The sequence below is a fragment of the Podarcis erhardii genome, assembly GCF_964252035.2.
Source record: "Podarcis erhardii genome assembly, chromosome: 11".
Lineage (NCBI taxonomy): Eukaryota > Metazoa > Chordata > Lepidosauria > Squamata > Lacertidae > Podarcis > Podarcis erhardii.
The window spans coordinates 20,361,864-20,388,228 of NC_138501.1; the positions used below are offsets into that span (position 1 = coordinate 20,361,864).

Genomic DNA, 26,365 nt, shown 5'->3' on the forward strand with positions numbered 1-26,365 from the left:
TATTAGTTAGCATGATTAAAGTCAAGTTCTGCTGAAATTCAGGGGCTGCCCATTCTAACTTTAGTTAGAACCTTTACCGTATAACATAAGACATAATATTCTGTTTGGTCGAGTGGGCTGGATGCCCCTTCTCCTCCCTGCACTCGGAGCCTACACGTAATTAGCATCATGATAGAATTTTTCTTCGGAAAGGGGGCACTATGTAGGTGCCACTTCCCTACAGCAGATGAAGCACTGGGTTATTTGGGTGGGGAGTCCCCCGCTCCCATGACTTCTCTTGCAAACTGCATCAGTCATTGCAAGAACCATTTTCTATTAAAAATAAAAATTTAAGAAACTCAAGCCCTCATCTACCTATGAAGCAAAGAAGTGCCTCAATATATTGCCAGCTGAGACTGAAAACTGAGCATGACAAGATATCATTCTTGTGTACTTTTGGAAGGCCGATTCAATCCTCAGGCATAAAGGCAATAAAAGACAAAGAAATGAAGATATTTGCAAGTAGACCAGTTCATTTCTGTTCTTGCTTATTATGCATTTTGTGTTTTCATTTTCTATTTTTATGTTGTGAACCACCCAGTGATCTTTGGATGAAGGCTGCTATACAAATTTAATACATAGTAAGAATAAGATAGAAAGGCGTGTTTTAAAACTGATTGTGGTCTTTCGTCAGTACACACATGTAACATATCAAAGTAGCAGTTTCTCTGCAATCTCTAAATTTACTTACCACCCAGATGGCAGATCCCAGGTTCTAATGGTGCAGTCCATAGCTGCCGTTATTAGCCAGCGGCCATCAGAACTGAAAGCCTACAAAAAAAATATGATTTCTCTTTTGAGTAACAGCTGCACAGATTCCTCTGACAATGTTACTAGGATAGTTGGATGAATGGGTCAAGCGTAAGGAGCTAATATGGAATTTATCACTTGTTAGTACAGTGGCACCTCGGGTTAAGAACTTAATTCGTTCCGGAGGTCCGTTCTTAACCAGAAACTGTTCTTAACCTGAAGCACCACTTTAGCTAATGGGGCCTCCTGCTGCCGCCGCACTGCCAGAGCACGGTTTTTGTTCTCATCCTGAAGCAAAGTTCTGAACCCGAGGTACTATTTCTGGGTTAGTGGAGTTGGTAACCTGAAGCGTCTGTAACCTGAAGTGTATGTAACCCAAGGTACCACTGTATGCTTGTTGTGTTGCAAAAATGTAATAATAAAGCCACCAGCAACAGTGAAAGAAAGCCTGGCAAAAAGCGAAGTTGGCACAAAGAATTAATATGGCTGAAATATGGTAAATAAGAGAGAAAACTTGAATGTAAATGGAAGCCCTTAACTGAATTCACAAAGAAAGATACAATATGATACAGTCAGACCTTGGGTTACAGACGCTTTAGGTCGCGCCAAAACCCAGAAGTACCAGAACGGGTTACTTCCGGGTTTTGGCAGGCGTACATGTGCAGAAGCGCCAAATCGCAACCCGCGCGTGTGCAGACATGGCGCTGCAGGTTGCGAACGTGCCTCCCACACGGATCACGTTCACAACCCAAGCGTCCACTGTATTGATTACAACCATTTATCTATGCAGTATATTAATGTGTTATAATTTTTGGATTTATAATATTGGTATTTGTAGCTGCATGATACCCACAAACTCACACACACATATATATGGTGACGAGAACCTGCTCGCCATCGGTAAATAATCAGTCTCACGCCAAGATGGGTTGAAGAAGTCTGTGGCCGCAGCTCTTCCAGAAGCTGCTGCTGCCCCAACCTTTATTGTGTGTCCACGAAAAGATACAAATTCAAGGAGAGAGCTTTGCCTCAGTCAGCAGATAAAAGACAATACAATGCATTAGTCTCATGTTCTCACACCAGACCACGCAGTTGATCATGTTATACTACGTGGACCAATCATTGGATGGCATGAGCTCTCCACGCGTTGATCATGCTTCCATTACAGGAACAGGTATTTACAGGATATATCCTTGCAATCATTGTATTTTATATTTTATAAATTATAATGAATATTAAAAAAAAAAAATGGGATGATACTCTAGCTACACTAGCAACAAAAAAGCATTTCAAAGTTGAGTTGTTGAAACACTGGATATATTCAAAGCTGGAGAATACTTAGGAAAATGTTTAAGTTAGCACATAGTAACTGTATCCATTCACATCATTTATTACAATTCATATTCCTGTTCTTCTTTTAGAAAGCTCAGTGTCCTCCATGGGACTCCTAGTGGTCTTCCATTCAGGTCCACATGCCCTTAGCTTTACTCTTGCTAAAGGATTAGATGACCCCAAATCAATTGACCCACATACAAGAATATGCATTTGTTTCGGCACAAACCTCAAAGATCTACCATGATAGGCAACATGGTACCCTGTTGAAACTGGGGGCTGCAACTTCCATTCTCCCTAACCATTCGCTATGTCGGCTGGGGATGATGGGAATTACAGTCTACAAAATCTGGAGGTCACTACGTTGCCTGCCCAATGTAGATGAACTCTGGCGGTATGTAACCTCTACACAATTGATAGTAAAGAGATACAAACTTACCAGGTCATTTATCTGGCCTTGGTGCCCTGAAAACTTCCTCACGATTTTTCGTGTTTCTATATCCAGGACGCTAATGGTGAAGTCATCCGTAACAATTCCCAGAATGCAACTGGTAAAATCAAGAAGAATATAAAGTAGAATATCAAACACATGTTAAGGAAGAGGCAAAAAAATGCCTTCTTTGTTATTGATATTCTTGGAACGCAAACTTCAGGGGAAACCCCCAATAGATGTTTAGAGTAAGGCTACCCTAAATGTTTTGACAGGGGAAAGGAAAGGCAAAAGCTGGATATAAGCAGGGCATAATGAGCAAAATGGACAGGTGACTGTAGTGGGTTGGATGTGTAAAGGGTAAGAACCTAATTACAACAATAATTTTGTTATTTTCATCAGTTAAGATTATTCCAGTTATTTATTTGTTGCTTTTTACAAAGCAGTATAGGGAGAAAACAATGGAACATAAGGCAAAATACTAAGCACTGAATGCATACAGACAACGAAAATGGGATCCTTTCTCTTAAGGAAAGGCCACAGTAAAGATTTTAAGGCAGGAGTGGCTCCAGATCCAGCCTGCCAAGCCAATGCCAGTTGTCTGCCAGCCCCTGGCAGACTCAGGCACCTCTTCACTTTGCAAATGTGTCTCCTCTTCTTCTTCTGGCATCACTGTTAGGTCTTACAGGCCAGTGGGGCGGGGGACAGGGAAGGAAGGCGCACACTCTCCTGCTCATGACTGGCAAGATTTCCTAATAGCAGTGCCATGCCAGCGGGAAAAGAGCCATCTTTGAAAGATAAGCTGGTGGAATGCTCTGTCACAAGAGACAAGGGCCCTGCAGGACTTGACATCTTTCCACAGGGCCTGCAAGACAGAGCTGTTCCGACAGGCCTTTGGTCAGGGCGCAGCCTGACTCCCTCCTTTGGCAATCTTTACAAAACTTTAGTTTATGGTTGCCATCAATTTTGATTTTAATTAATTTTTATAATGTTTTTATAATGTTGCACTACTTTAGTGTTGTTAGCCGCCCTGAGCCCGGTTTCGGCTGGGGAGGGCGGGATATAAATAAAATTTATTATTATTATCACAGCAAAGGAAATGGTTCTATTTATCACCTGTGTGCATGTGGTGTGTGTGCATGGATGTCTGGTCTGCATGTCTGGGTTATTGTGTATTGTATCTGCATGCATGCATATGCTTGTGTGAATGACTAACCTTCAATGCAGCCCTTGGACCAGAAAAGGTTAGCCACCCTCTTTCTAAAGCCTTCTTGAAAGTCGAAACTGAAGAGGCCAAGTGAATTTTAATTGGAAGGGAGGCCTACAGCTGCAGGGCCACCCTCAAGAAGACCCTGTCTAAATGAAGAAACTAGGGAGGCTGCACATATTTCATAAATTAGGAGGGGTAAAATTCTTTTAGTACAACTGTGTTCTGCAAATATGAATAATGAAAATATCACCGCTGAAGTAAGAGAAGTTATTAAAAACAATATATCTTGAAATAATCCCACCTGTCTCTGTGAAGCAACATTTTACTTGGAGAAGAAGGGAGGTTAATAGAGTGAACAAATTTTCTGCTCTTGAAGTTCCAGAACTTGATCAGTCCTTCACTTCCTGCTGTGGTTGTCAGCTGGTTTAATCCATCCACGGCTACTCCTCTTATGGAGCCTTCATGAGCTTTAATTGTGAAGTAAAAGAGTCAATTAATAGTCCACCACCTTAATTTAGCATCTTCCAACTATTTGTTATTATAAAGTTATATACAGATCCTTAGCACAGCTCACAATCTAAGCACAATATAACATCCTTCAGGAATAGATAGATACCATACCAAGGTTAATCATATTCACTTTCTGTCAAATTTTTCCTGTAGTGCAGTACATTGTGCAGTACTGGATTTCAACCAGAATGTTTTCTAAGTGCCCTATTTTCACCTTTTTCTTTGCCATAACGCCCTCTGTGAATGCCAGACTGCATGTTGTATACATCCACATGTCCTGTTGAAAGTCCAATTACAGCAAAGTTTCCACAGGAACTGATATCTACTGCCTTTTGGGGAAAGAGAAAGAAACAAGTTTTTTTTATAGAAGCAAATATTTGAAATCTTACTTCCAATATTTGTGATTAACGATGTCAGATTATTAACAGACATTATTCAATACAAACTGATTCTACTTTCAAAAAATTACTGAGATGTTCAGATAAAGAATAATTCTTGCTATTATTATTTAGCATACTGTGGAACCTTGGTTTCCAAACTTAACCCATTCTGGAAGACCGTTTCAGCTTCCAAAAAGTTCAAAAACCAAGGATCAATGGGCTGGCTGCAAAGTCAATGGGGAAAAATGAAAAGCGCTTCCAAAAAAAACGTGTCCGGCTTCCGAAAATTGTTTGAAAACCAGAGCAGTTACTTCTGGGTTTTCGGCGTTCGGGAGCTGAAACGTTCCAAAATGGAGGCGTTTGGGAACCGAGGTATGACTTTACTTATTTGCCACTTTACCCTAACATGTGTTAGAGCAATTTACAATGTCATAATAGAAGTTACCAGAAGTGGTAACTTCGAGGCAGGGGAAGAGACTGACCATCATTGTCTTCCCAAGCATTTGCCTTTTGCTGCTGCTGCCAGTCTCCTCTGGAGTTAGCATATGAGCGGCAGGTGTATGTCACTTAGCCTGGTGAGAAGTCCCTTCCCCTCTGAGCTGTAGTTAAGCCAGGCTCCCTGGTGCGCACGAAGACCAGAAAGAGAACCCTCTTTGTCAGTTAACACTTGCTTTCTTTGTATTTATGTACTTAAACCTAGACTGCTTTTTTCCTTGTAATACCGAATTTAACAGTCAAACATCAGCAAATTGTTGATTTTTGTCATTTCTGAATTTACTGACATGCTCTCTGTATTTCGTATGCTTGCATTTTGACATTTTGGATGTTTCCTGTAAGCCGCTTTGTGGAAAAGTGGCATATAAGTACACTCAACCAACCAACCAACCAACCAACCAACCAACCAACCAACCACAGACATACCTAACTGCCCTCCAATTAAGCCCTAAAGTCTTAGGTAAACAAGAATGGGCCCTTTCAGTGATGGCTCTCTGTTTGTGCATCTGGTTTATTGTATTTTAAATATATTACTGCTTTTAACAACAACAACATCAACCTATCTTGGTTATGTCATTCTGAATTATGAGCGGGTTTTTCTGTACACTTAAAAACAACAACAGAACTATATCCTTCAATCAGTTAAAAACAACCCTTACTGTTGCATATACACCAAGAGGTCTATTTTTGCTGAAGTCTTGTGGCGTCAGTTTATGAATTCCCATTGACCCTTTCTGATAATTCCAGGTAGTACAGGTTACAAATCCTTGATGGCAAGCAATGATCCCATCCCAGTCACTTTGACGGGCAACCTCTGTAACACAATCAAAATAAGTTAAAAGACACAACTCTTAATCAAGAAGCAATTGTTCCATGGAAAAATAGCTTTGCACACATTTTATAACAATTGTTTAGCAGTTGTTTAATTTAATACAGTGGTACCTCCGGTTAAGTACTTAATTCGTTCCGGAGGTCTGTACTTAACCTGAAACTGTTCTTAACCTGAAGCACCACTTTAGCTAATGGGGCCTTCCTGCTGCTGCCGCACCACCGGAGCACGATTTCTGTTCTCACCCTGAAGCGAAGTTCTTAACCTGAAGCACTATTTCTGGGTTAGCGGAGTCTGTAACCTGAAGCGTATGTAACCCAAGGTACCACTGTACATGGTTACAGTACAAGGGTTCCATGTCTGCCATTATCCTAACTGTAAAGAGTCCGTCCAGCACAAGGTAGTCCGTCAAACGATGGAAGTTGCTCCCCAGGAGGCCACCAACTATGGATGGCTTTAAAGGAGGACTGTACAAATTCATGGTGGACTAGCCATGACGACTATGCTCTATCCCCTGCAGCTAGAGGCAGCAATGCTTCTGAATACCAATTGCTGGAAACCACATGGGGGGTGCATGAGTGCTCATGTTCTGCTCCCTAGTTTCCCACGGGCATCTGCTTGGCCCCTGTAAGAGCAGCATGCTGGACTAGATGGGCTACTGGCCTGATACAGCAGGCTCTTCTTATGGGAAACTACCCACTTAACGTTGAACAGAATGAATATTGTAAGAACAACGTATAGTACTATTCTGAGGCTTGTTACACCAAGTGTAGAAAAAACAACTTAAGAGCAGCGCTGTGGAATCAGACTAGTAGTCTATGCAGTCCAGTCCTGCTTCCAACATCTAATTGCAGCACACTGCCACTAAGTCTAGAAGTCCCATTTAATTGTCATAGCCAACAGCCCTAGATAGTTCCGCCCTCCGTGAATTGGTCTATGCTGCTTTTAATGTGAGGTCAGCCAGCACCCATCACAACACGACGTGGCAGCAAACGCCATAAATTAAATATACAAATAAGCTGCTAAGAATTGCACTGTAGATTTCTGTACATAGCCATTATTAGAGGAGCCTTTCATTTTCAATCTCTTCTCTATAATCACCTCCAACATGGGATTTGACCTTTTCAACACAACTGCACAGTGAGTTAGTGTTTTCACTGAGCCATCCACCAATTACTTTTCTGGATAGTCACAGCCACTTTGGTTCCCATCAGTGTCCATTGTTTTCCCCAATGCACGTCATTCTAGATTTACTTGGAATCTCATCAGCCACGTAAGATGCTATTCAATGGGGGCAGGGGAAGGTGGGGGGGAAAGACTTGATGTCGTATGACCTCATTCATTCAAGACAAGCAAAGAATTACGCACCTGTAGCAAATGTTGTAATAGGTGGAAGAGCCATTGTATCATACCGGAGACCTTTCCTTTTTGATTTCTTTTTATTTATGGAACCTTCAAGAGATGAGAAACATGACACAAATGTACGACAGGCACTGACAGTTTGAACATATTAAGTCTTAGGGAAGGCTGTTTCCTAACTCTGCCACGCCACCACCCAATACTACGTCAAAAGAAAAATTACACTGAAATTAGGATCAGGTGTTAAGTTTCAAAAGCACAAACAAACAAAAATTATCATGAGAAATTTCACTCATTTCAATAGAACTTTCTTTACAGAATATTATTTCCTCTGGTTCAGGATTGTTTACCAGTCATTAAACAACAAGAGTCTGAGCACATACAAAGAACAGCTAGAAACTGTAAGAAATCTGGGTGCACCGAGCAGCTACACAATATTTTAGCACCCGTACAGGTTCAATACACCAAAATACCTTCACAGACATTTGATTATGCATTGCGTAGTCCCACTCACCACGTCCTAAGCTTTTATTGAATCGCTCATGCACCGTGGAAAATGACTGCAAGGTACTATCTTGTCCTACAGTAGAACATTAAAAAGAAAATGTAGGTATACCTATGCATCAGTTCATTTTAGGCAAATTTAAATGTAAACCGTTATAGAAATTGTTGGAGAAAACCTTGCTTTTGCATCCAACATCTCACCACTGACTTGCCTCCCCCTCCTCTCTGCTCTGGAGGATCTTCTAACCCTTCCGGGTATATTTTCTGGGGAAGGAGATGGGCTGCAGAGGAGAGGGAGGAATTCATTCCGCCAGCAGTGTGTCCTGTTGGTTAATAACCAATCAACAAAGCTTGAAATTATCTCCTAATGCAGTGTTAAATTACATTGGGCCCACTACTTACACAATGGTTCAGTTCCGGGGGTCTGAACACAAAGGCAAAATTGCACGAAGTCAGGAATGCCCCCAACCTCCCCCCCCCCGCAGGTGGAGAGCTGCTTACTAGGGTCTGGGAAGGTTGTGGGAGGGTCCTGAGTGTGAGCAGTGTGCCTTCCTTACTTGCCTCTGGGATGCTCCCAGAGGCCGCACACCTCCTTCCCAGAGGCTGGTAAGGAAGGTGTGATCATGCTTGCTGGACTTTGAGGAGGTGGGATGAGGGTTCTGGGATGCTTGTAAGAGAGGAAGATATAGCTGGGTGTGCTGGTGCTAGTGGGGAAATAAATAAATGAAAGATCAGAAAATGGTGGGTTTCTATGGCTCTTATTTATTTCCCCCCCCCCCCGTGCAATGTTCTAAATACATTAAGTAACACGGGCACAATATGTGGGCTCATTGTATTACGTTATTTTGGACAGGGGCCAACTTTTACAAGAAAACCAAGACTTCAATTTGAAATCAAAACTCCTAGCATTTTTGTGAACTTAAGTAGCAGCAATTGAAAAAGGTAAAACTATGTTCAAGATCCAACCTGCATACTGGACCAAAACCAAACAAGTCAGAGATAAATTGGCTGGCCTATGACTAATCCTTAATCACGAGAAACTGAACTTCACATGACTTGATCCAAAAACAGTATTACTCATTTCAACATAACTGGAAGCTGGTAGAATTCCTACCGGCACTGAGAATTTGCTGCCCATTTTGCCCATGATATCTGATTTTTGTTGGAGGTGCACTGTGGCCCATTCGGAATCTCAGCAATCTACCACTTCCTCCAGGGCCATCAAAGATCCATACCTATTCAAACAAGTAAACAAACACAAGAAAACAAGTGTAAAGGAAAGCAAGACTTGAAAATAAGCTTGAAGCAAAATAAATGCAAAGTAATAAACCAATAAACTAGTACTATTCAGAAGCTCTGTATGTGGCCACACTCATGTTTCATTCAAGGACATACAAAACCTTCTCCGTTATTTTTACAAATTATAGATACTTCATACTTCCGAATACCTGATTTTAGCAAAGAAGTATTTCCTAACGTAAGTACTTGGATCCTAATCTTTGTGTTTTTTATAAGAACAGGGAACAATACACACTAAGTGATTTTTAAAATTTTATCCAAGAGCACAAATATGCCTTTTCTTGTTAAAAGAAAACATGTAAAAAGACTGTTCTAGATTGGGGACAGGGAGAGAAGGAGGAAGTGATTTAACGGTACATGATTGTTCATTCAAATCCTCAACCAGATTAGTGATAGTTATATCACTAGTAATGACTGGCTTAGCAGAACTGTGCAGATTGCCTGCTGTTTCTCAACAAATGAAACCTAATTATGCAACAATGAACATAAGAGGGCATCTTACAGACGCACCATAATGCTCTACCCGGAACAGTTTTGCACAACTACACAGTATTTTTGTTCCCAAGAACAAAAAGAAGGAGTATACATTGTGTTTCTAGGTGCATGAATTAAGTAATTAAGTATTCTATGTATATGTTTAAATCTACGTTTGGTTTTTGCTCCTATTTATTTAATAATTATTCGCTTAGATTTATACTGTTATGCTATTTATTCAGATGTTTTGCTTATGCTGGTCTATGACCGTAATAAAATAAAGTGCTTGACTAGGTGCATGAATCATCTTAGGATCATCAGAAAGGGGCAGCGGAAATCACTTTGGAAATGGAATATTAATTAGTTAAAGCCATATAACTTACCCTTATTGCATTGTCCGAACCATTGGTAATAAGAAGTGGTTCCCCTTGGACAAACGTCATACCCGAAATTGCTGTAGAATGGGCACCTCTCATCTGGCCCTGAAGTTTCTTTTCTTCTAGATCCCACAACCCAATATGCCCAACAGGACTTCCAGCAGCCATAACTGGGTGTCCATCTGATCACATGCAGAAAAGAAACAAAACATAAATACAGATACCTTAAATCAAAACAAGTAATACTGAAGAGCATACAACTGGGAAAGAACGCCAACTAACATCAAAATTGATGTGGAGAGGGTGAGTGATTAAATCACTCGCGCCACAATTTTCCTGTTCAGACATAACAATAAACTATCGTTTGATTAGACCAGAAAAATTTCCATTAAAACTGTGCATGCAAGGGGAGAATAGAACGTTCAGAATCATCTGTGATCATCAAGCCATCGACTGGAGGACTGTCTAAATGCAACTACAGCAAGACCAATTACCTGTACATTTCAGTCCTGGCCTTATGATAGCGTGCAACAGGTGACAAGTAGCTTATACTTAAATTTGTATTTCAACTTAAGGCTTTAACTCATGTCTGAGGTTTCTAATAAGTGCTGAAGTGTACCTGTACGGAATGATATTGCTGTTATGGGACCCCAGTCTTGTTGAAATTTCATCAGCGTTTCATCAAATTTAATATTGTGCACTATGATGTAACCAGACACAAGACCTACTGCAATGACATCCACTGCTGGGGCCTGCAAAGAAAGTTATACTATTAAACAACAGCAACTTTTGATATTTTGCAACAGAGCATTAATAAACTATTAAGATTGGTAAGATTGGTAATGGTAGGATTCCATTAGAAACTTTTCCTGGTAGGATTCCATTAGAAACTTTTCCTGGGCACACCTGAATGAAATCACCAAGTTCTGAGTAAGCACACAAGTTCATTCTAATGAGGCTTTTGTTACTTTTTAGACAAGAATGAGCTTGCTGCATCAAAGACATGCTTTTCCAATCTCAAAGCTTGTTTACTGTCATGCATTTTTATTATTGCATACTGAATAGAATGAGATGCATGTAATCATTATTCCATGGCGTTATTTCCCAGTCGTCTTCTAATATTTCCAAAATGGAAGGAGCCTCAGAGTTCAGACTAGGTGAGATGCCATCTCCAAGATCTTGCCTGTTTCCTTCAACCTCCACAGAAGCAGCAAGAGAGGCTATAGGAGACTTCGGGTGATACAGTAGGTTTGGTCAGCTTTCATCAAAATGTTGCCATTGTGGAGGAAGGGCAAACAAATTAGTTCTACACATTTTTACACCTACTTACATCTTTATTTGGAGTGTGTTTCACCATCTGAAACCAGGGCAAAAGAAACTGCGGAAGCTGTAGACTAATACTCTCTAATAATACTCTCTTTAGTAAACTTTCACTTGGATTCAATGGTGCTCTGTGCACACACGCTGTACTCGTTTGGAGCGTGGGGGGGGGAAGAGATTTAATTTGACTCCCCCTCCCAACTACAGCCCACCACTCCAGAGGGTCGTTCAGAGGTCTTGATCCATGAGCATAAGTTTGCTTGTTTCATATGATTCAACCCTCTACCTCTAACTTAACACATTCTTTGATTATAACAGGCCACAGAACTTACTGTATTAACACTAAAGCCCAGTTTCCAATACCTTGCAAGCCTTTGTGCAAACCTTATTGTCGTTCATATCAAATATATGAATGCACAGCAAGGGAACATACATTCAGGGCCACACCACTCACAGTACACATAACATTTTAATTACAACTCTTCCACCTAAGAGTGGACGTTTGGATGAAATCAAATTTTGGATGCATATATTTAGCACTAACCTCACTGGGGCTTACTTCCAAACAAGTGTGCTTAAGGATTACAGCCTTGCGTAAAACCTACTAGTATATAATTTGGGACACTGACACCATTCTAATTATGTTCAAATAGAAGTGTTTAGAAGAAGAGCACAAGTAATGAGCTCCATACAGGTTAAATTCTTAAAAAAAAAAAAAAAAAAAAACCCTGCTACAATACATGGTCTCAAGATTACTACATTTTAAAAATATGTGATTTGTGGACCATGGTTTAACAGTCTAAACCCAAACATACTGCATTAATTTAAAAAAATCCATTAAATGGAACAGATACTTCTAGATAAGGGTGTGTAGACTGAAGCCTGCATGTGATTGTTCCATTTCTATTCGAGTGCTAATTTTTAGCATAGACTTTTTGAATGAATTTCAGGTTCGCAAGAGCTAGGTTCATTTATTTAAAGAAAAATCCCCTACATATATATTATTTTTGCAACGCCACTAGCAATATAATACAGCCCAAGTATACAGTGTTTTCAAGAGTACTGACATGTACATTAACTTTGCTTACTAAAGTCTGTCATTCAGAATCCTGAAATAGTAGTAGTAGATCTGCTAATATGAACTAGAAATTAAGGGACAGGCTTAGCATTGTGGGCTATACCTATTTGATCTAGCAGAGAACATTAATAAAGCAATCTGAAAATAACTATCAAGGAACAGTATATAGTTGTGGCTGGGTTGAAACCAGAGATGAGCCTGCAGAAGGTAATTGAAGCTGCCACTCACAGAAGGTGTTTTCACTTGATTTTCCATCACCTTCCCCCTCGGTCCAAACTATTTAGCAGGGTTCCCCAAACCTAGGAAAAGCCTTTTTAGAAGGGCAGACCGGCAGGAAGAGGAGGTGCCAGGAAACTCATTTTTTGCCCACCACCTTCTGCAGACTGATCTCTGGATCCAACCCTCTATATATTCACACACTTACCTGTTGAAGGACTGTCACTCCTGCTCCCCAGCCAGGAAATGTATATAAAAGTTTGCTTTGGTGGGGGGGAGAGAAAGAGGTTAGTGAATTTTAATGCCACGAAACAAAACTACATCAGAATGGATGTTAAACACAAAACCAGCATTTGCAGAAAAAATTCTTAAAACTTCTGGGATGCTATTTATTGGGGTGGGGAGGAATACTACTAGCATTGTCTTAGGTCCCAAGAACTAAAAGCAGGAGGAAACTCCACTCATGCAAAGTGCCTCTGCCCAATCTTAGCCAATTCCCACTTCCCCAGGATCCCTCTGTCCTCATAGCATTTCTTTCAGGAGAGCTCCTTTCTGGTAGAGACCCAGGAGCCTGCATTGGGAAACAAGGGAGAGGAAAGCTACGGCGGTTCAATCTTCTCAGAGTTTCTCAGGGCCATTGTCTCTATGCAAAGACACCCCTAAGACAATACTCATCAATGTCACCAATTGGTGCATAGTGCACGTCTCATTTAAATAAAACTAAACAAGGAAAATAGTGCTCGTGACTTGGGCCCATATTTTTAGATCAAACCCTTCTACTGTCTTAGAAACATAACAAAATTCATGGTCACTTCAAATATTCTCAGTTATTTCCTATGTAATTTGAACAGGCTCGTTGCTAAACAAGTCCTTCAGTATAGATTTAGTTTGAGAAACCACTAGCATGTGATTGTTTCACTTATGACCATACTTACAATTTAGTCTGTTAGAATCAAACAACATTGGAAATTGTCCACCTCCAATCCATCAGTGCTGTGCATTAATTCCACATTTTACGGGAGTAAATGACTGATAACCAGGCTAATACATTTGTAATTTGGGTCAGGAAGTTGGGTGGGGGAGAGAGACATGTTCTTACTTGGATTTTACATTCCACAACTGTAGATTTCCTTGTTCACTACCAAGAAGAATTTTATTCAAATAGGTACTTGGGTGCATAACTGCAGAAACAGCAAACACTGTCTTATCAAAATTCATCTGCAAGTATTCTTCTGCAGGAGAAAGAAGAGCATTAGCTGCCATATATGCTACAAATATGTTTTAAAAATTTATTTCTCTGAATAGTTATTACTTTTAAAAGGGTCAAATATTACCTTCTGACTGTACATCCCAAATAATGAGAATGTTATCACGATCAACAGATATCAAATGATCCCCAAATGGCTGTATAAGGTGAACATCTGCTCTGTGACCTTTGTAAGTGTGAACCACCTGCAATTCAAAGTATCTCAGTTATTTCCTTAGAGGTATGAAATCATATCTGGACATGAAGTGCCTTCAGCACTATTTAGCACAGGTATAGGAAGCCCGCGGCCCTCCAGATGTTATTACTTCAACTCTGATCAGTTCCAGCCAGAGTGAGGGATGAAAGGAGAGGCACAGGGTCCCTGACATTGATTAGGTGGAAAGGCAGAATACAAGGATAACATACAACCCAAACTGGATTCAAGAGTTATAATATGACCCATACAACATCCCAGCTATACCAATTTCAGAATTAATATTTTAAACAATTCCAAACGTAAACCAGATATTGACTGTAACATCATACTAAGGTTTCAGAGCAACTCCAGCCCACCTTTGAGATATGCAGGGGCAAATCACCCATACATTAATATTACAGCACCCATATCCTGAATACAAATGTATACTCAAAAGCAAGTTCTATATAATTCTGTGAACTACTCCCAGGTTTGTGGATACAGGTTTGCAGCCTAAACACTTTCAGGATCAGATACAAATTGATATATCTTGCATAATAATTATACAAACCTCTTTGTTCCGAGCAAAAGCATGGAGAAGACTGCCACAAGATGCAAAGACCAACATTCTGTCGGCTGCCAAACAGGTAATGTCCTGTGGCAAAGCATTGCCTGAAAGATAAGGGAAACAAAAAGAGCAAGCTCTGTCAATTTTAAAGTACATACAGTAAAGAAGACACATTGTGATGGATTGATAATTTCCCTCAACCTTGCAGTATACTGAATATCAATTGCTACTAGAAATACACACACAAAATGTTGACACATGCTTAGAACTAAAACACACAATTTACTGTGTGCTCCATCAGTAAGAATGACCAGAAGGCACATTCATTTGAATGCTCTAAGATAAACAGGACTTAAAACACAAAGATTACTTGGACACAAGTTCCTCCAGTGCATGGTGGAAGGGCAATAAGTTTTAATTTATTATTATTACTCCCAAGTAGAGTCAGTTAAGAGATTTTCTGCCTCAGATGTCCAATTAAACTTGGGTACAAAACACCCCATTTTGTAGTGGATTTTACAACTTTTAGCACGATTTTTGTACATAAACAGTATCCACCGCAACTTACAATTTGTAAAGAAAGATACAAAATTATACCGCATATTAAATGCACATACATAGAACAATATACTTACTAACAGCAACTAAGCCTAGTCTCTTCACCTGCAATAAAAGCATAATATTTTTTAGAAAAATAGTTCAGTATTACAATTATTAGACAAGCTATAAATGTTTCTGGAGAAAGAGACTAATGTGCATGGAAGATAGGCATAGTTATTCATGAAATAACTGCTGTAGTTAGAAAAGTTATAATAGTAATGGAACTGGCCTCTTGTTAAATCTGTGGAAAAACACCCCTTTAATGAAATTCAGCTGCACTCTTTCAGATTTACACGCACCATGATATGAAAACATTTTATGTTACACAACAGCTGCAGTCCCATTCATTTTGGAAAGCATGTGAAAATGAGGATTATCTTGAGTGATATAGAATAAATTATTTTGTATAGCTGCAAGTCAAATGTTATGCAACAGCACAAGCCCCACTCCTTCCGTAAAGGATGTGAAAATGAGGATTATATTGAGCAGCACAACAACAAAAATCCAAGTCACATTTCTCGCTTCCTTTCTCAGTAATGTATTTATGTTCCCACTCCTTCCTCTTCATTTAGAAATTACAGCCAATTTGGAAGTTCATCAAGTTGCTATGAATGAATTAATCTTTATTTGCATCAGCCATCGGCCATAGCAATAAAAGAACAATGCAATATACAAAGAACAGAAATAAAAGTCAATTATATAAAACACACATTATGGTCCTGAATCAACAGTCAAAGAGTGGACCTTATTTTGACTGCCCCAGCTAAAAACCTTGCAACCTTTGCTGTCATCTGCTCATCTTGATCTGCCAAGAGAAAGGACACTGTGGCAGTGGTTGGGCGACCCAGAATGAACAATAAAAAAGGGGTGATAATCTCATTCTTCAAGTCTTTATAAAAAGAGCAAGTGCCACTGATTCAGTACTGCCATCTCCACAGGGACATAAGCGTTTTTCATGTGGACTCTGTTGGAATCGTTCCACAAGAACTGCCGAGGGCTATATTTTGGAATTGCTAGGTTATGCAGATAGGGTGCCAGAAAGTCGAAATGGGAAGGTGGAAAATAGTCATACCATGGGCAAAATTTCCTTACTGTGGCCAAGTTGTTCTGACACTTGATATCATTAGGCACTGACAGATTAGACTGTTTGCTTTACTAAAACCCAAGGTGAGTGAGTAGCTATTGTGGTGATAAACCACAAGAGTGAAGTTTTTGACAGACAATTTTAGACCAGGCACTCTTGTGACAATCTTGTAGCACTAGGGATATTAGACGGGGGATTTGAGTGTCCTATGCCAGATCCGTAATTCTACCGATGGAAGATTAGCTTCTAGGCCAGGGGTCAGCAAACTTTTTCTGCAGGGGGCCAGTCCACTGTCCCTCAGACCTTGTGGGGGGGCCGGACTATACTTTTGGGGGGGGGAATGAACGAATTCCTATGTCCCACAAATAACCCAGAGATGCATTTTAAATAAAAGGACACACTCTACTCATGTAAAAAAAAAAAAAAGCTGATTCCTGGACCGTCCACGGGCCATTTAGAAGGCGATTGGGCTGGATCCGGTTCCCAGGCCTTAGTTTGCCTACCCATGCTCTAGGCGCAATGATGCATTTGGGACACAGGGTGGAACAGAAAAAAATTGCCTTAAGAACTTTTGATTGGACAGCTTCCGTAGAACCAAGGTAAGTGCCAGTCCAAATCTGAGCCCCATATAATAAATGTGCTAGGGGTTTAGCTTGGAACACTTCAAGGACTGTTTGCCACCTTTTGTGTGGAAAAAACGTGTCAGAATTTTGGTGCTCTTTCTTTTGTACATTTCTGGTTGCTAATGAAGAATGGCATGATGAAACGGCCTTTCACTATGGTTTGTCCTTTGTATCGGATATTAAGAGGTATGCAGCATCCAAACATGGAGGTTCCGTGTAGCCATAACCACTTTCACACTTTTCTCCTTTATGATTTTGTCTAACCTTCCATAAAGTTGTCAGCTGAAGGACACCATGCTTTGAGCGAACTACTACTAGAAGTAGAACTAAATCCTTTCACGCCTGGGATGCTGAATCACGAAGCTCATTGGGTGACCTTAGGTCACATGCAGCTGCTTAGTGTAGCCTACCTTACAAGGCTGTCATGAAGGTAAAACGGGGAGGGGGAAGAACCGTGAGAAGCCACCTCAAGCTTCTTAAGTGGAAAGGTATGATGCAAATATTTTATTTTTAAAAAAGTTTCCCCTACAAATCTCCTCATTTGAGGCTTTACTTGGAAGTTTCCAATTCTCTTATGAAGCTACCGAAGATAAGGACCGCCACATTCAGTGGCAGTGAACCCCATAAGGTAAATCGGCATTGGGTGACAAAGAAACTCATTTTTTAAGCTTCCCTTATAGCTGAACTCGAAGGGACGCAGGTGGCGCTGTGGGTTAAACCACAGAGCCTAGGGCTTGCCAATCAGAAGGTCGGTGGTTCGAATCCCCGCGACGGGGTGAGCTCCCATTGTTCGGTTCCAGCTCCTGCCAACCTAGCAGTTCGAAAGCACATCAAAGTGCAAGTAGATAAATAGGTACCACTCCAGCGGGAAGGTAAACGGTGTTTCCGTGCGCTGCTCTGGTTCACCAGAAGCAGCTTAGTCATGATGGCCGAATGACCTGGAAGCTGTACGCCGGCTCCCTCGGCCAATGAAGCGAGATGAGCACCGCAACCCCAGAGTTGGCCACGACTGGACCTAATGGTCAAGGGTCCATTTACCTTTATAGCTGAACTCAGTTGTTTGACTTTAAACCAGTGTTTCCCAACCTTGGGGGGGGGGAGGCTATGCCCAACCTAAGCATCTCTAAAACCCATTTCACTGGGTGCCCAAGAAACTCATTTTTTAAGCTTCCGTATGGCTGAACTCAGTTGTCTGGACCTAACCAGTGTTTCCCAACCTTTTTTTTTTTTCTGGCCATGCCCCACCTAAGCATCTCTAAAACCCTGATGCACACATACACCTGGTGACATATAATTCCTTTTGTTCAAAAAGCAAACACCTATTCTCGTGAAGCCTAAAAGGCCACTATTCACTGTTAATAACTCATTCTCGAATTGCCACCAGACTCCCCGCCCTTAAATATCAAATTTCGCCCCCCCTCTGTGGGGCGTGTGCCCCACGTTGGGAACCACGGGCAGCCTAAACAAAACACCTGCAACTCTTTCAGCCTCTCAACGAATGGTTTTTTTTGGGGGGGGGGATTTAAGGGAAGCATGTTCAATTTATGCCCATCGACCCCGCCCCACTCTCCCCACACTTTCTGCCCACACTTTCTGATTTCTGCACTTTCTGCTTTCTGCACGCAGCAAGCAGGTTGAAACACGAAAGATACCCCCCGTGTCCGGTGTTTTGGGGCGGGACTCACGTTGTACGTGTGGAAGCTCTTCCCCACCGCCGTGACCAGGTAGAACTCCCGGTGGCGGCGGTGGAAGCGCACCACGTGCGCCAAGTGGTTGGAGTAGAGGCCGAGCGCGCGGAAGCCCGCGAACAGAGCGCTGCCCCCCTCGCGGCTGCTGCCCTCCGACGACATCGCCTTCCTCCTTTGCGGGGGGGGGGGGGAGACGGACGACCACCGGCACGCGACCACCAAGCGCCCCGGACCACGTTCCCCGCTGCGCGTGCCGGACGCTCGGCGCGGAAAAAAAAAAAAAACAAACCGGCGTCCTCCGCTGCTTCCGGCCCTTGTGTGCGTTTGCAAAAGTGGCTCGGCTTGGCATCACGCGCTGGACACTTTAGTTCCCACCCCGAGGCGAGCGGGGTCCCTTGCTTTCCTAGGCAGTGCTGGGCAAGGATGCAGGGCAGACACGTTGCGTTTGGGTTCCGATGGCTTTTCCAATAAAGAGGAGGGGGAAAAAAGGGGGGGGGGAGCCATTTACGCATAAGCTAAACAAGCTATAGGTTAGAGCCCCACTCTCTTGGGGCCCCCCCAAAAATTTAAAAGTGGAAAAACTGGATGTACATTTCCAAAATATAAGATAAAAAAACAAATAAAATAAAACCTACATGCAGCAACTGTGTTTTGTGTTGTGCAGGCTCCTATGATGTACATATTTAGTTATGTGCAAATGGCTTTAGATACCTATTAAAGGTAAAGGGACCCCTGACCATTAGGTCCAGTTGTAGCCGACTCTGGGGTTGCGGCGCTCATCTCGAATTATTGGCCGAGGGAGCCGGCGTACAGTCTCTGGGTCATGTGGCCAGCATGACCAAGCCACTTCTGGTGAACCAGAGCAGCGCATGGAAACGCCGTTTACCTTCCCGCCAAAGTGGTACCTATTTATCTATTTGCACTTTGACATGCTTTCAAACTGCTAGGCTAGCAGGAGCAGGACCGAGCAACGGGAGCTCACCCCGTCGCGGGGATTCGAACCGCCGACCTTCTGATCGGCAAGTCCTAGGCTCTGTGGTTTAACCCACAGCGCCACCCGCGTCCCTAGATACCTATTATAGGTCCAGAAATTACCATATAGCATATATTCAACACAAAAAACCAGCGGCAATTTGTTGTTGACAAAGAACAGCTGGACATATAAAGGGCCCCATTACCTTCAGTAGCTTAGGGCCTCATCAAATCTTAATCTGGCCCTGAAAATGACCATTCAGTCTTTCCAATGAGTTTTCTCTCTTTCATTAGAATAATTCAGCCCATTGATTACTGAGTCAATATGTACTTATGAGCATAGAATAGGTTTTATGCCGTTTTAAACTTCTGTGACTTTTCCCCTAAGAAAAGGGGCTTGTAATATTGTGGGGGAGCTTGCCATTGATTGATTGATTGATTGATTGAATTTATATACTGCCCTATACCAACAGGTCTCAGGGCGGTTCATAGAAAAGATCATGGCAATTCCTTTTATTTGTTGTCGACCTCATACTCTCCGATGAAAATAGGGACGTCCTAAGGTAAAGCGGGATATACTGGGATCAAATCAGAAACTGGGACAGCTTCTGTAAATCCAGGAGTGTAGCTGGATGATAAAATAATTTTTTAAAAAATTCTTACCTGCACTGATGATAGTCATTGTTTGGATGGGGGGGGGTGGAGCTTTTATCCATTTCCGCAGTCACACAATCAATCAAGCAAAACAAAAAAAAATCCTTCCAGTAGCACCTTAAAGACCAACTAAGTTAGTTCTTGGTATGAGCTTTCGTGTGCATGCACACTTCTTCAGATACACACGAAAGCTCATACCAAGAACTAACTTAGTTGGTCTTTAAGGTGCTACTGGAAGGAATTTTTTTTGTTTTGACTATGGCAGACCAACACGGCTACCTACAATCAATCAAGCAGTAGCTGAGCTGAGTTCCACACAGTCACAAAAACAAATTAACCGAAAAAGCCTCAAAAACAAAAACGCAAAATAAATAGCAAAGACAAAAGCGCCAAACTTAATCCATTCCGGAAGTCCATTTGACTTCTAAAATGTTCGAAAAGCAAGGTACGGCTTCTGATTGGTCCAGGTGCCCCGGAAACGATAGCCGACGGCTGCATCGGACGTTCAGCTTCCGAAAAGCATTCGAAACCCAGAACACTTTCTTCCGGGTTTTCAGCATTTGAGAACCAAAGGTTTGAGAACCAAGGTACCACTCTACTGGTTTAAAGCCCTATATGGCTCAGGACTGAATCTCCCCATATGAACCAATCTGCATCCTGTGCGCTTCACTAGAGGACTTTCTCCATGTGCCCCTCTTTAAAGAAGTTGTGGAGGGCTTTTCACCCGTGCTCACCCCATCTGTGGAACGATCTCTGTGGAAAGATGTGCCTGGCACCATCATTGTCAGTCTTTGATCTAGGAATCTTTTTCTTCACTCAGACTTTGGTAATTAAGTTACCTCCTACACTGATGTTCATCTTTTAATGGGGTGAGTAGGGCTTATCCTTAGTAAATTGTTGGATGAACATTTTATTCATTTTGCATTGTTCATTGTTTTACATTTTTTTAAAAAATTAAATGGCTTTTATTTATTGTATTTTATCTTGTTAAATTGTTTTGAGATGTTGTATAAAGAAATTGACAAATGTAATAGTAATAACAACAACAGAGTCCAAGAATAGTTGAGTTGGGATACTGAGGGTCATCTAGTCCAACCCCCTGCAATGCAGGAATAACAGCTAACAATAATAGTAATAAGACAGATCAAATGCACCGTTATCTAGCATGGAGAATACTACTACTAAACTCAGTGCTGGATTTAGGCATCTAAGCAGAAGCTCTATTCAAAGCACACTGTTTCATGCTGATGTCCACTGTTTGATCATAAAGACTAACCTGTAAATTTGTTTATTTGTTTTGCCTTCAATGGGAAGAAGCTGGTTTTAAAAAGGTAAATACAGGCAAAGTGGTTTGATTGACTCCATGGGTTTCCTTATTCCCTGACACAAATTGCACAAGATTGTTCACAACTCAGTGTACTATACATTGCAAAACATTTCATCAAAGCATTTTTATTTATAAAAATATAGACCTCTGACTCATACAGAAAACATATAAGCAGTGTACAGCAAATATAAAACCACAACATAAGGCAAAAATAAAAGCAATAAACAAAAACATAAGGAGCTGGACACTCACATAAAAGTTATCCCACTGAATTGGTTGTTGTAACAGTAAGTTATCAAAAGACATCGAAAAATGGGTAACAACAGTGCCTGGAAAATTTCTATCAGCAGGGCATTCCAGGTGTAAATGCTCAATTTCTCACAGATATCATTTGGACCTCATTCACACATGGGTAAATTAACAGCATTGCTCCAGTAGATCTCAGTGATCAAGCTGTTGTTAAGGGCTTTGCACATTGATACAAGGACCTTGAACCTAGCCATTAATTTATTGTTTGAAATATTACTATAATATAAATTAACACCATCAAATATGAGCCTTGTAAAATGTATGCTGTCTATAAAAAACCCCCACAGTTTGAAATGTTCACAAAGAATAAATTAACAGCATTAAAAAAATAAACCTTTATAATGCATAAAGTCTGAAAGCTTGCAGAGTTTAGTACTGATTCATTCACTCAAGGTGATGTATTAACATTTCAAATCCGCATATAGCTGTTCCACATTTCCTCAAGTTCCTTGGATGTGTGAGTCCCACATTTCTCTTTTCTCTGCATGATACACTTTGTGGTGTTCCGAAATCTGACTTCAACATTCCGAGATCCATTGTTCTGTTGGGCAAAAAAATAATATAGTATTAATTACTCATTTTTAATGACAAATGTAGTTCTTAGTGAACAAGTAGAACTGGATCCAGGAAGTGCTAATTTCTTCTTGATTCAGTAATGATTGATGGTGTACTGGAATTACATGATTGCTCTATCAGGTTCTCTTTGAAACCTTAATTGATATTATCCCCCTGTCAGATTATTGTTAATTTAATCAAACATTGAGTAAGCAGCACATTCTTCTCTCCCTGGATATAAAATTATATATACAGTGGTACCTCGGGTTACATATGCTTCAGGTTACATACGCTTCAGGTTACAGACTCCGCTAACCCAGAAATATTACCTTGGGTTAAGAACTTTGCTTCAGGATGAGAACAGAAATCGTGCAGCGGCGGCGCAGTGACAGCAGGAGGCCCCATTAGTTAAAATGGTGCTTCAGGTTAAGAACAGTTTCAGGTTAAGAATGGACCTCCGGAACGAATTAAGTATGTAACCAAAGGTACCACCGTATCAACTTTGTCACAGTTTCTATGTTACAAACTCTTTCGACTAATGGCCATTCAACTATGGTTTGTGCTATTCTTTCTGGTGGCTAATATACAGTACAGTATACAGAAAAAAGGCATCTCAAGTCCTTTACACTTTAATGTACACTCACTGAACAAAGAAGAGGGGAAATGAAGTGAAGGAGGGTGCTGTCAAATTTGTATATGACTTTTTTACCAAGATGAGCACAATGACCCTTGTGGCACCTTAAAAGGTAAAGGTACCCCTGACCGTTAAGTCCAGTCGTGTTTGCGCTGCTCTTCTCGCTTTACTGGCCAAGGGAGCCGGCGTTTGTCTGCAGACAGCTTCCGGGTCATGAAGCCAGCATGACTAAGCTACTTCTGGTGAACCAGAGCAGCACATGGAAACGCTGTTTACCTTTCCACTGGAGCGGTACCTTATTTATCTACTAGCACTTGACGTGCTTTCGAACTGCTAGGTTGGCAGGAGCAAGGACTGAAGAACAGGAGCTCACCCTGTCACGGGGATTCGAACAGCTGACCTTCTGATCGGCAAGCCCTAGACTCTGTGGTTTAGACCACAGCGCCAGCCGCGTCCCTGTGGCACTTTAAAGACTACCAATTTTATTATGGCCTAAGTTTTCATAATCATTATTCATTAATTTATATCACAATGCCAAAATAGGCTTCTAGGCGTTTACAAGGCAACGTGCTCAAGTGTTCCTTGACTACACTTCATCAGATGCATAAAATGTTACCCAGGTTTGCAAACAGTAGTACTGTAGTTAGCAAGGTGGAATGTTTGCCAGGCTTTCCATCGGTGAGCATCATTGCCAGTTACCAAGAGGGAGAGGCAGCCAGGAGCTCAGCATGGTTTGGATGCAGCAGTGAAGCCAATCCAATGTTCCCGCTGCCACACCCATGCTGCACTGAGCTCCCTGCTTCCTCCTTCTCAGTAACCAGCTGTGACGCTCAACATAAGGAAGCCACTTGAGCAACACGATACCACTGACAGCTACTGGTTGCAGGTATAATACCTGATAGATAATGCTGGAGAGGAAGCAGTGGTTGTGGAGCATGTTGGCACCAATGACATGGGGAAGGTTTGGGAAGTAAAATTTACGTTACTAGAGAGAATGTCGTCAGCCAGGACTTTCAAGGCAGCTTTCTCTGGAATGCTACTGGATTTAGAAAGGTGCAGTAGTGTAGTCTCAATACACAGATGCAACAGTGGTGTTGAGTCTAGAGGGCACTGAGTCCAGCAATCTAGAAATTCAAAAAGGGGCAGACTTCTCCACTTAATTGTTGTGGGTGGTGATAATTTAGTACTGGGAGCATGCTATCATCCAGCTAACCAAAATGTTCAGGGGAGATTCTGAGCGGAAGAATGAAACCAAGGAAGCATCCAAAAGAAGAAATGTAGGAATGGGTGATTTCACATAGTGTGTGGTAATCACCACAAAGAGGTAAAATGTCTACATATCCACAATGCTGTGCCCTAGAACTGACTAGCAAGCTGTAGGTGCTTTTGAACTGATTGGGAACAATGAACAGATTTCTATCAAACTCAGTTGTAAATGTAAATGGACAATTGTCCCCAAAATCCAACATAGCCACTATGGGCAGGCCATAGGCCTGGGCACACTGTGTCGTCCTCTTATATACCTGCTGGGATTGACAAAGCTGCCTCTGATTGGTTATCATTTAACTCTCATGGGAAATAATTAGCAACACACGTCATGTGCATGGAAGTTGCCAAACCAATTAACCAACTAGAAGGATTACTGTTAATAGCACCAGTTTTCCTATACTGTAACTTGATATTGCTGAATATGGGCAGGCCTATTCACTATGATGTGAGTGCCCAGGATGCTCGATCACCCACACAATTTCCCATGTGAAGGGGCCAGGCAGCCACAAATTTTGGTGCCAGGGCCATGCACGCTACATGGCACCCACGCATGCAAAGCCAAGCTGGCACTCTTGTGTGAGTGTATCACAAGCATACATACACTTGCATTTTTAAAAAGAAAAATCTAAGAATTAGCAATTGATAAAAGCAGAAATTATAGAACACCAATCACACTCATAGCTGTCAACTTTTCCCATTTTTTAAGGGAAATTCCCTTATTCCGAATAGGATTCCTCGCAAGAAAAGAGAAAAGTTGACAGCTATGCACACTAGATTAGAAAAGTGGTCTGTCGCTGTTGCGTGATTGTCCCTGGAGGGCTTTAACGCTCCTCCACCACAGTGTATTTGGCCAAGGCAATCGCTGGATCATGCATGAGCAAATGTGGGTTAGCACATTTCTGTGGACTTTATTTCCACGATTGGCATCAGTTGCGCCTTGGCTCGGCCCTAACGCCGGCAAGCACAGCTCCAAGCATCTTTGAAAAGCGAGAGCTTCTTTTTTTTTTCCTCCCTCACCACAAATATTCCCTTTCCATCTGGGATTAGGAAGCAGGACTCCTAGATCACACACCGTCACTTCCACGCAAGCCTTGCGCCAGCCAAACTTAAGTTCCAGCCAAAGCCAGGTCCGGTGCCAAGTGCCGTCTAAGCAGGGGGAAACTGTGAAGAACTGCGCGCTAAGGAGCGCAAACTGCAGCCCTGCACACCTGCTTGCCCCAAGCGGGTGTGTGTGTGTGTGTGTGTGTGTGTGTGTGTGTGTGTGTGTGTGTGTGTGTGTGTCCCGTCGTCCCCTGTTCTTACCTCGGAGTAGCCTCCGCAGTTTCCCTCCAGGAGCGCAACAGTGCCTTTCCAGATAACTAGGTGCTGCTTGGAGACGCACGATTTCGTAAAGCTGTGGATGCAATCCAGCATTGCGCCCCGCTGCTTCCAGAGGCAGGAGAGAAAGCAAAAGGGAGAAAATTTGGCACGTTAGTGACGCAACGCCTTGTCGGGAGAAGGGAAACGGCTCATAGCTGCCAGCCGGCACCGCCTCCCGTCCGCGCCCTGGGTGCAGATCCTGCCAACAACTGCGAAGAGAGAGAGGTCCTTTCCCGGCGCGCATTGGAAGCGAGGGCGGCGAGGGCGCGTCATTCTGCGGGTTCAGGAAGAGGTCGGCGGTTTCTGGGCAAGGAGGGATGCTTAGGGAATGCGGAGAAATGTAGACCATTTCCCCCCGTTTCTGAAGCTCGCATTTATTGCTCAGGTATTATTTCTGTTCTGAGAGGACCATCGAGGTGCGAAACTAATCTGGATACTTAAAGATGATGGCTGGGTTTACCGAACTGGAATCACAAGGATGGAGCACGTGTTTTTCCTGCAGAGGATCCCAGGTGCAAGCCCGGGCATCGGGTGCAGTACGAGGACGATATTGAACAAGACTAGACGGACCAGTGAAGAAGTCTAGGCGTTCATAAGGAGGGAAGATCTCTGATTCATTATAAATCTCATGCTTTTAAGATTATTTTGAGATTTTTTTTAAAAAAAATGTTTGACAGGG

The 26,365-nt window shown here is 41.9% G+C and overlaps 1 protein-coding gene and 1 long non-coding RNA gene across 2 annotated transcripts in view; both read right to left on the reverse strand.

Annotated features, from left to right (window-relative positions):
* The window catches only part of WDR36 (WD repeat domain 36), a 31,829-nt gene extending 12,971 nt beyond the window's left edge, over positions 1-18,858 (reverse strand). Inside the window, exons 1-16 of the mRNA XM_081880406.1 lie at positions 18,605-18,858; positions 15,248-15,275; positions 14,616-14,716; positions 13,937-14,054; positions 13,702-13,834; positions 12,811-12,865; positions 10,608-10,740; positions 9,995-10,170; positions 8,953-9,073; positions 7,849-7,914; positions 7,344-7,427; positions 5,806-5,960; positions 4,486-4,600; positions 4,063-4,228; positions 2,561-2,669; positions 731-810 (exon numbers count right to left, since the gene is read on the reverse strand). Coding sequence (XP_081736532.1) covers positions 731-810; positions 2,561-2,669; positions 4,063-4,228; positions 4,486-4,600; positions 5,806-5,960; positions 7,344-7,427; positions 7,849-7,914; positions 8,953-9,073; positions 9,995-10,170; positions 10,608-10,740; positions 12,811-12,865; positions 13,702-13,834; positions 13,937-14,054; positions 14,616-14,716; positions 15,248-15,275; positions 18,605-18,769 — 1,805 coding nt within the window. The 5' untranslated portion in view covers positions 18,770-18,858. The remainder of the gene's footprint in view (positions 1-730; positions 811-2,560; positions 2,670-4,062; positions 4,229-4,485; positions 4,601-5,805; positions 5,961-7,343; positions 7,428-7,848; positions 7,915-8,952; positions 9,074-9,994; positions 10,171-10,607; positions 10,741-12,810; positions 12,866-13,701; positions 13,835-13,936; positions 14,055-14,615; positions 14,717-15,247; positions 15,276-18,604) is intronic.
* Positions 18,859-21,669: 2,811 nt separating this feature from the next.
* LOC309352400 lies at positions 21,670-25,839 on the reverse strand. Its single transcript, XR_014161298.1, has 2 exons — positions 25,630-25,839; positions 21,670-22,410 (listed from the first exon to the last, which is right to left on the reverse strand). It is a non-coding gene; the product is annotated as an uncharacterized lncRNA (long non-coding RNA).
* Between the last annotated feature and the right edge of the window lie 526 nt (positions 25,840-26,365).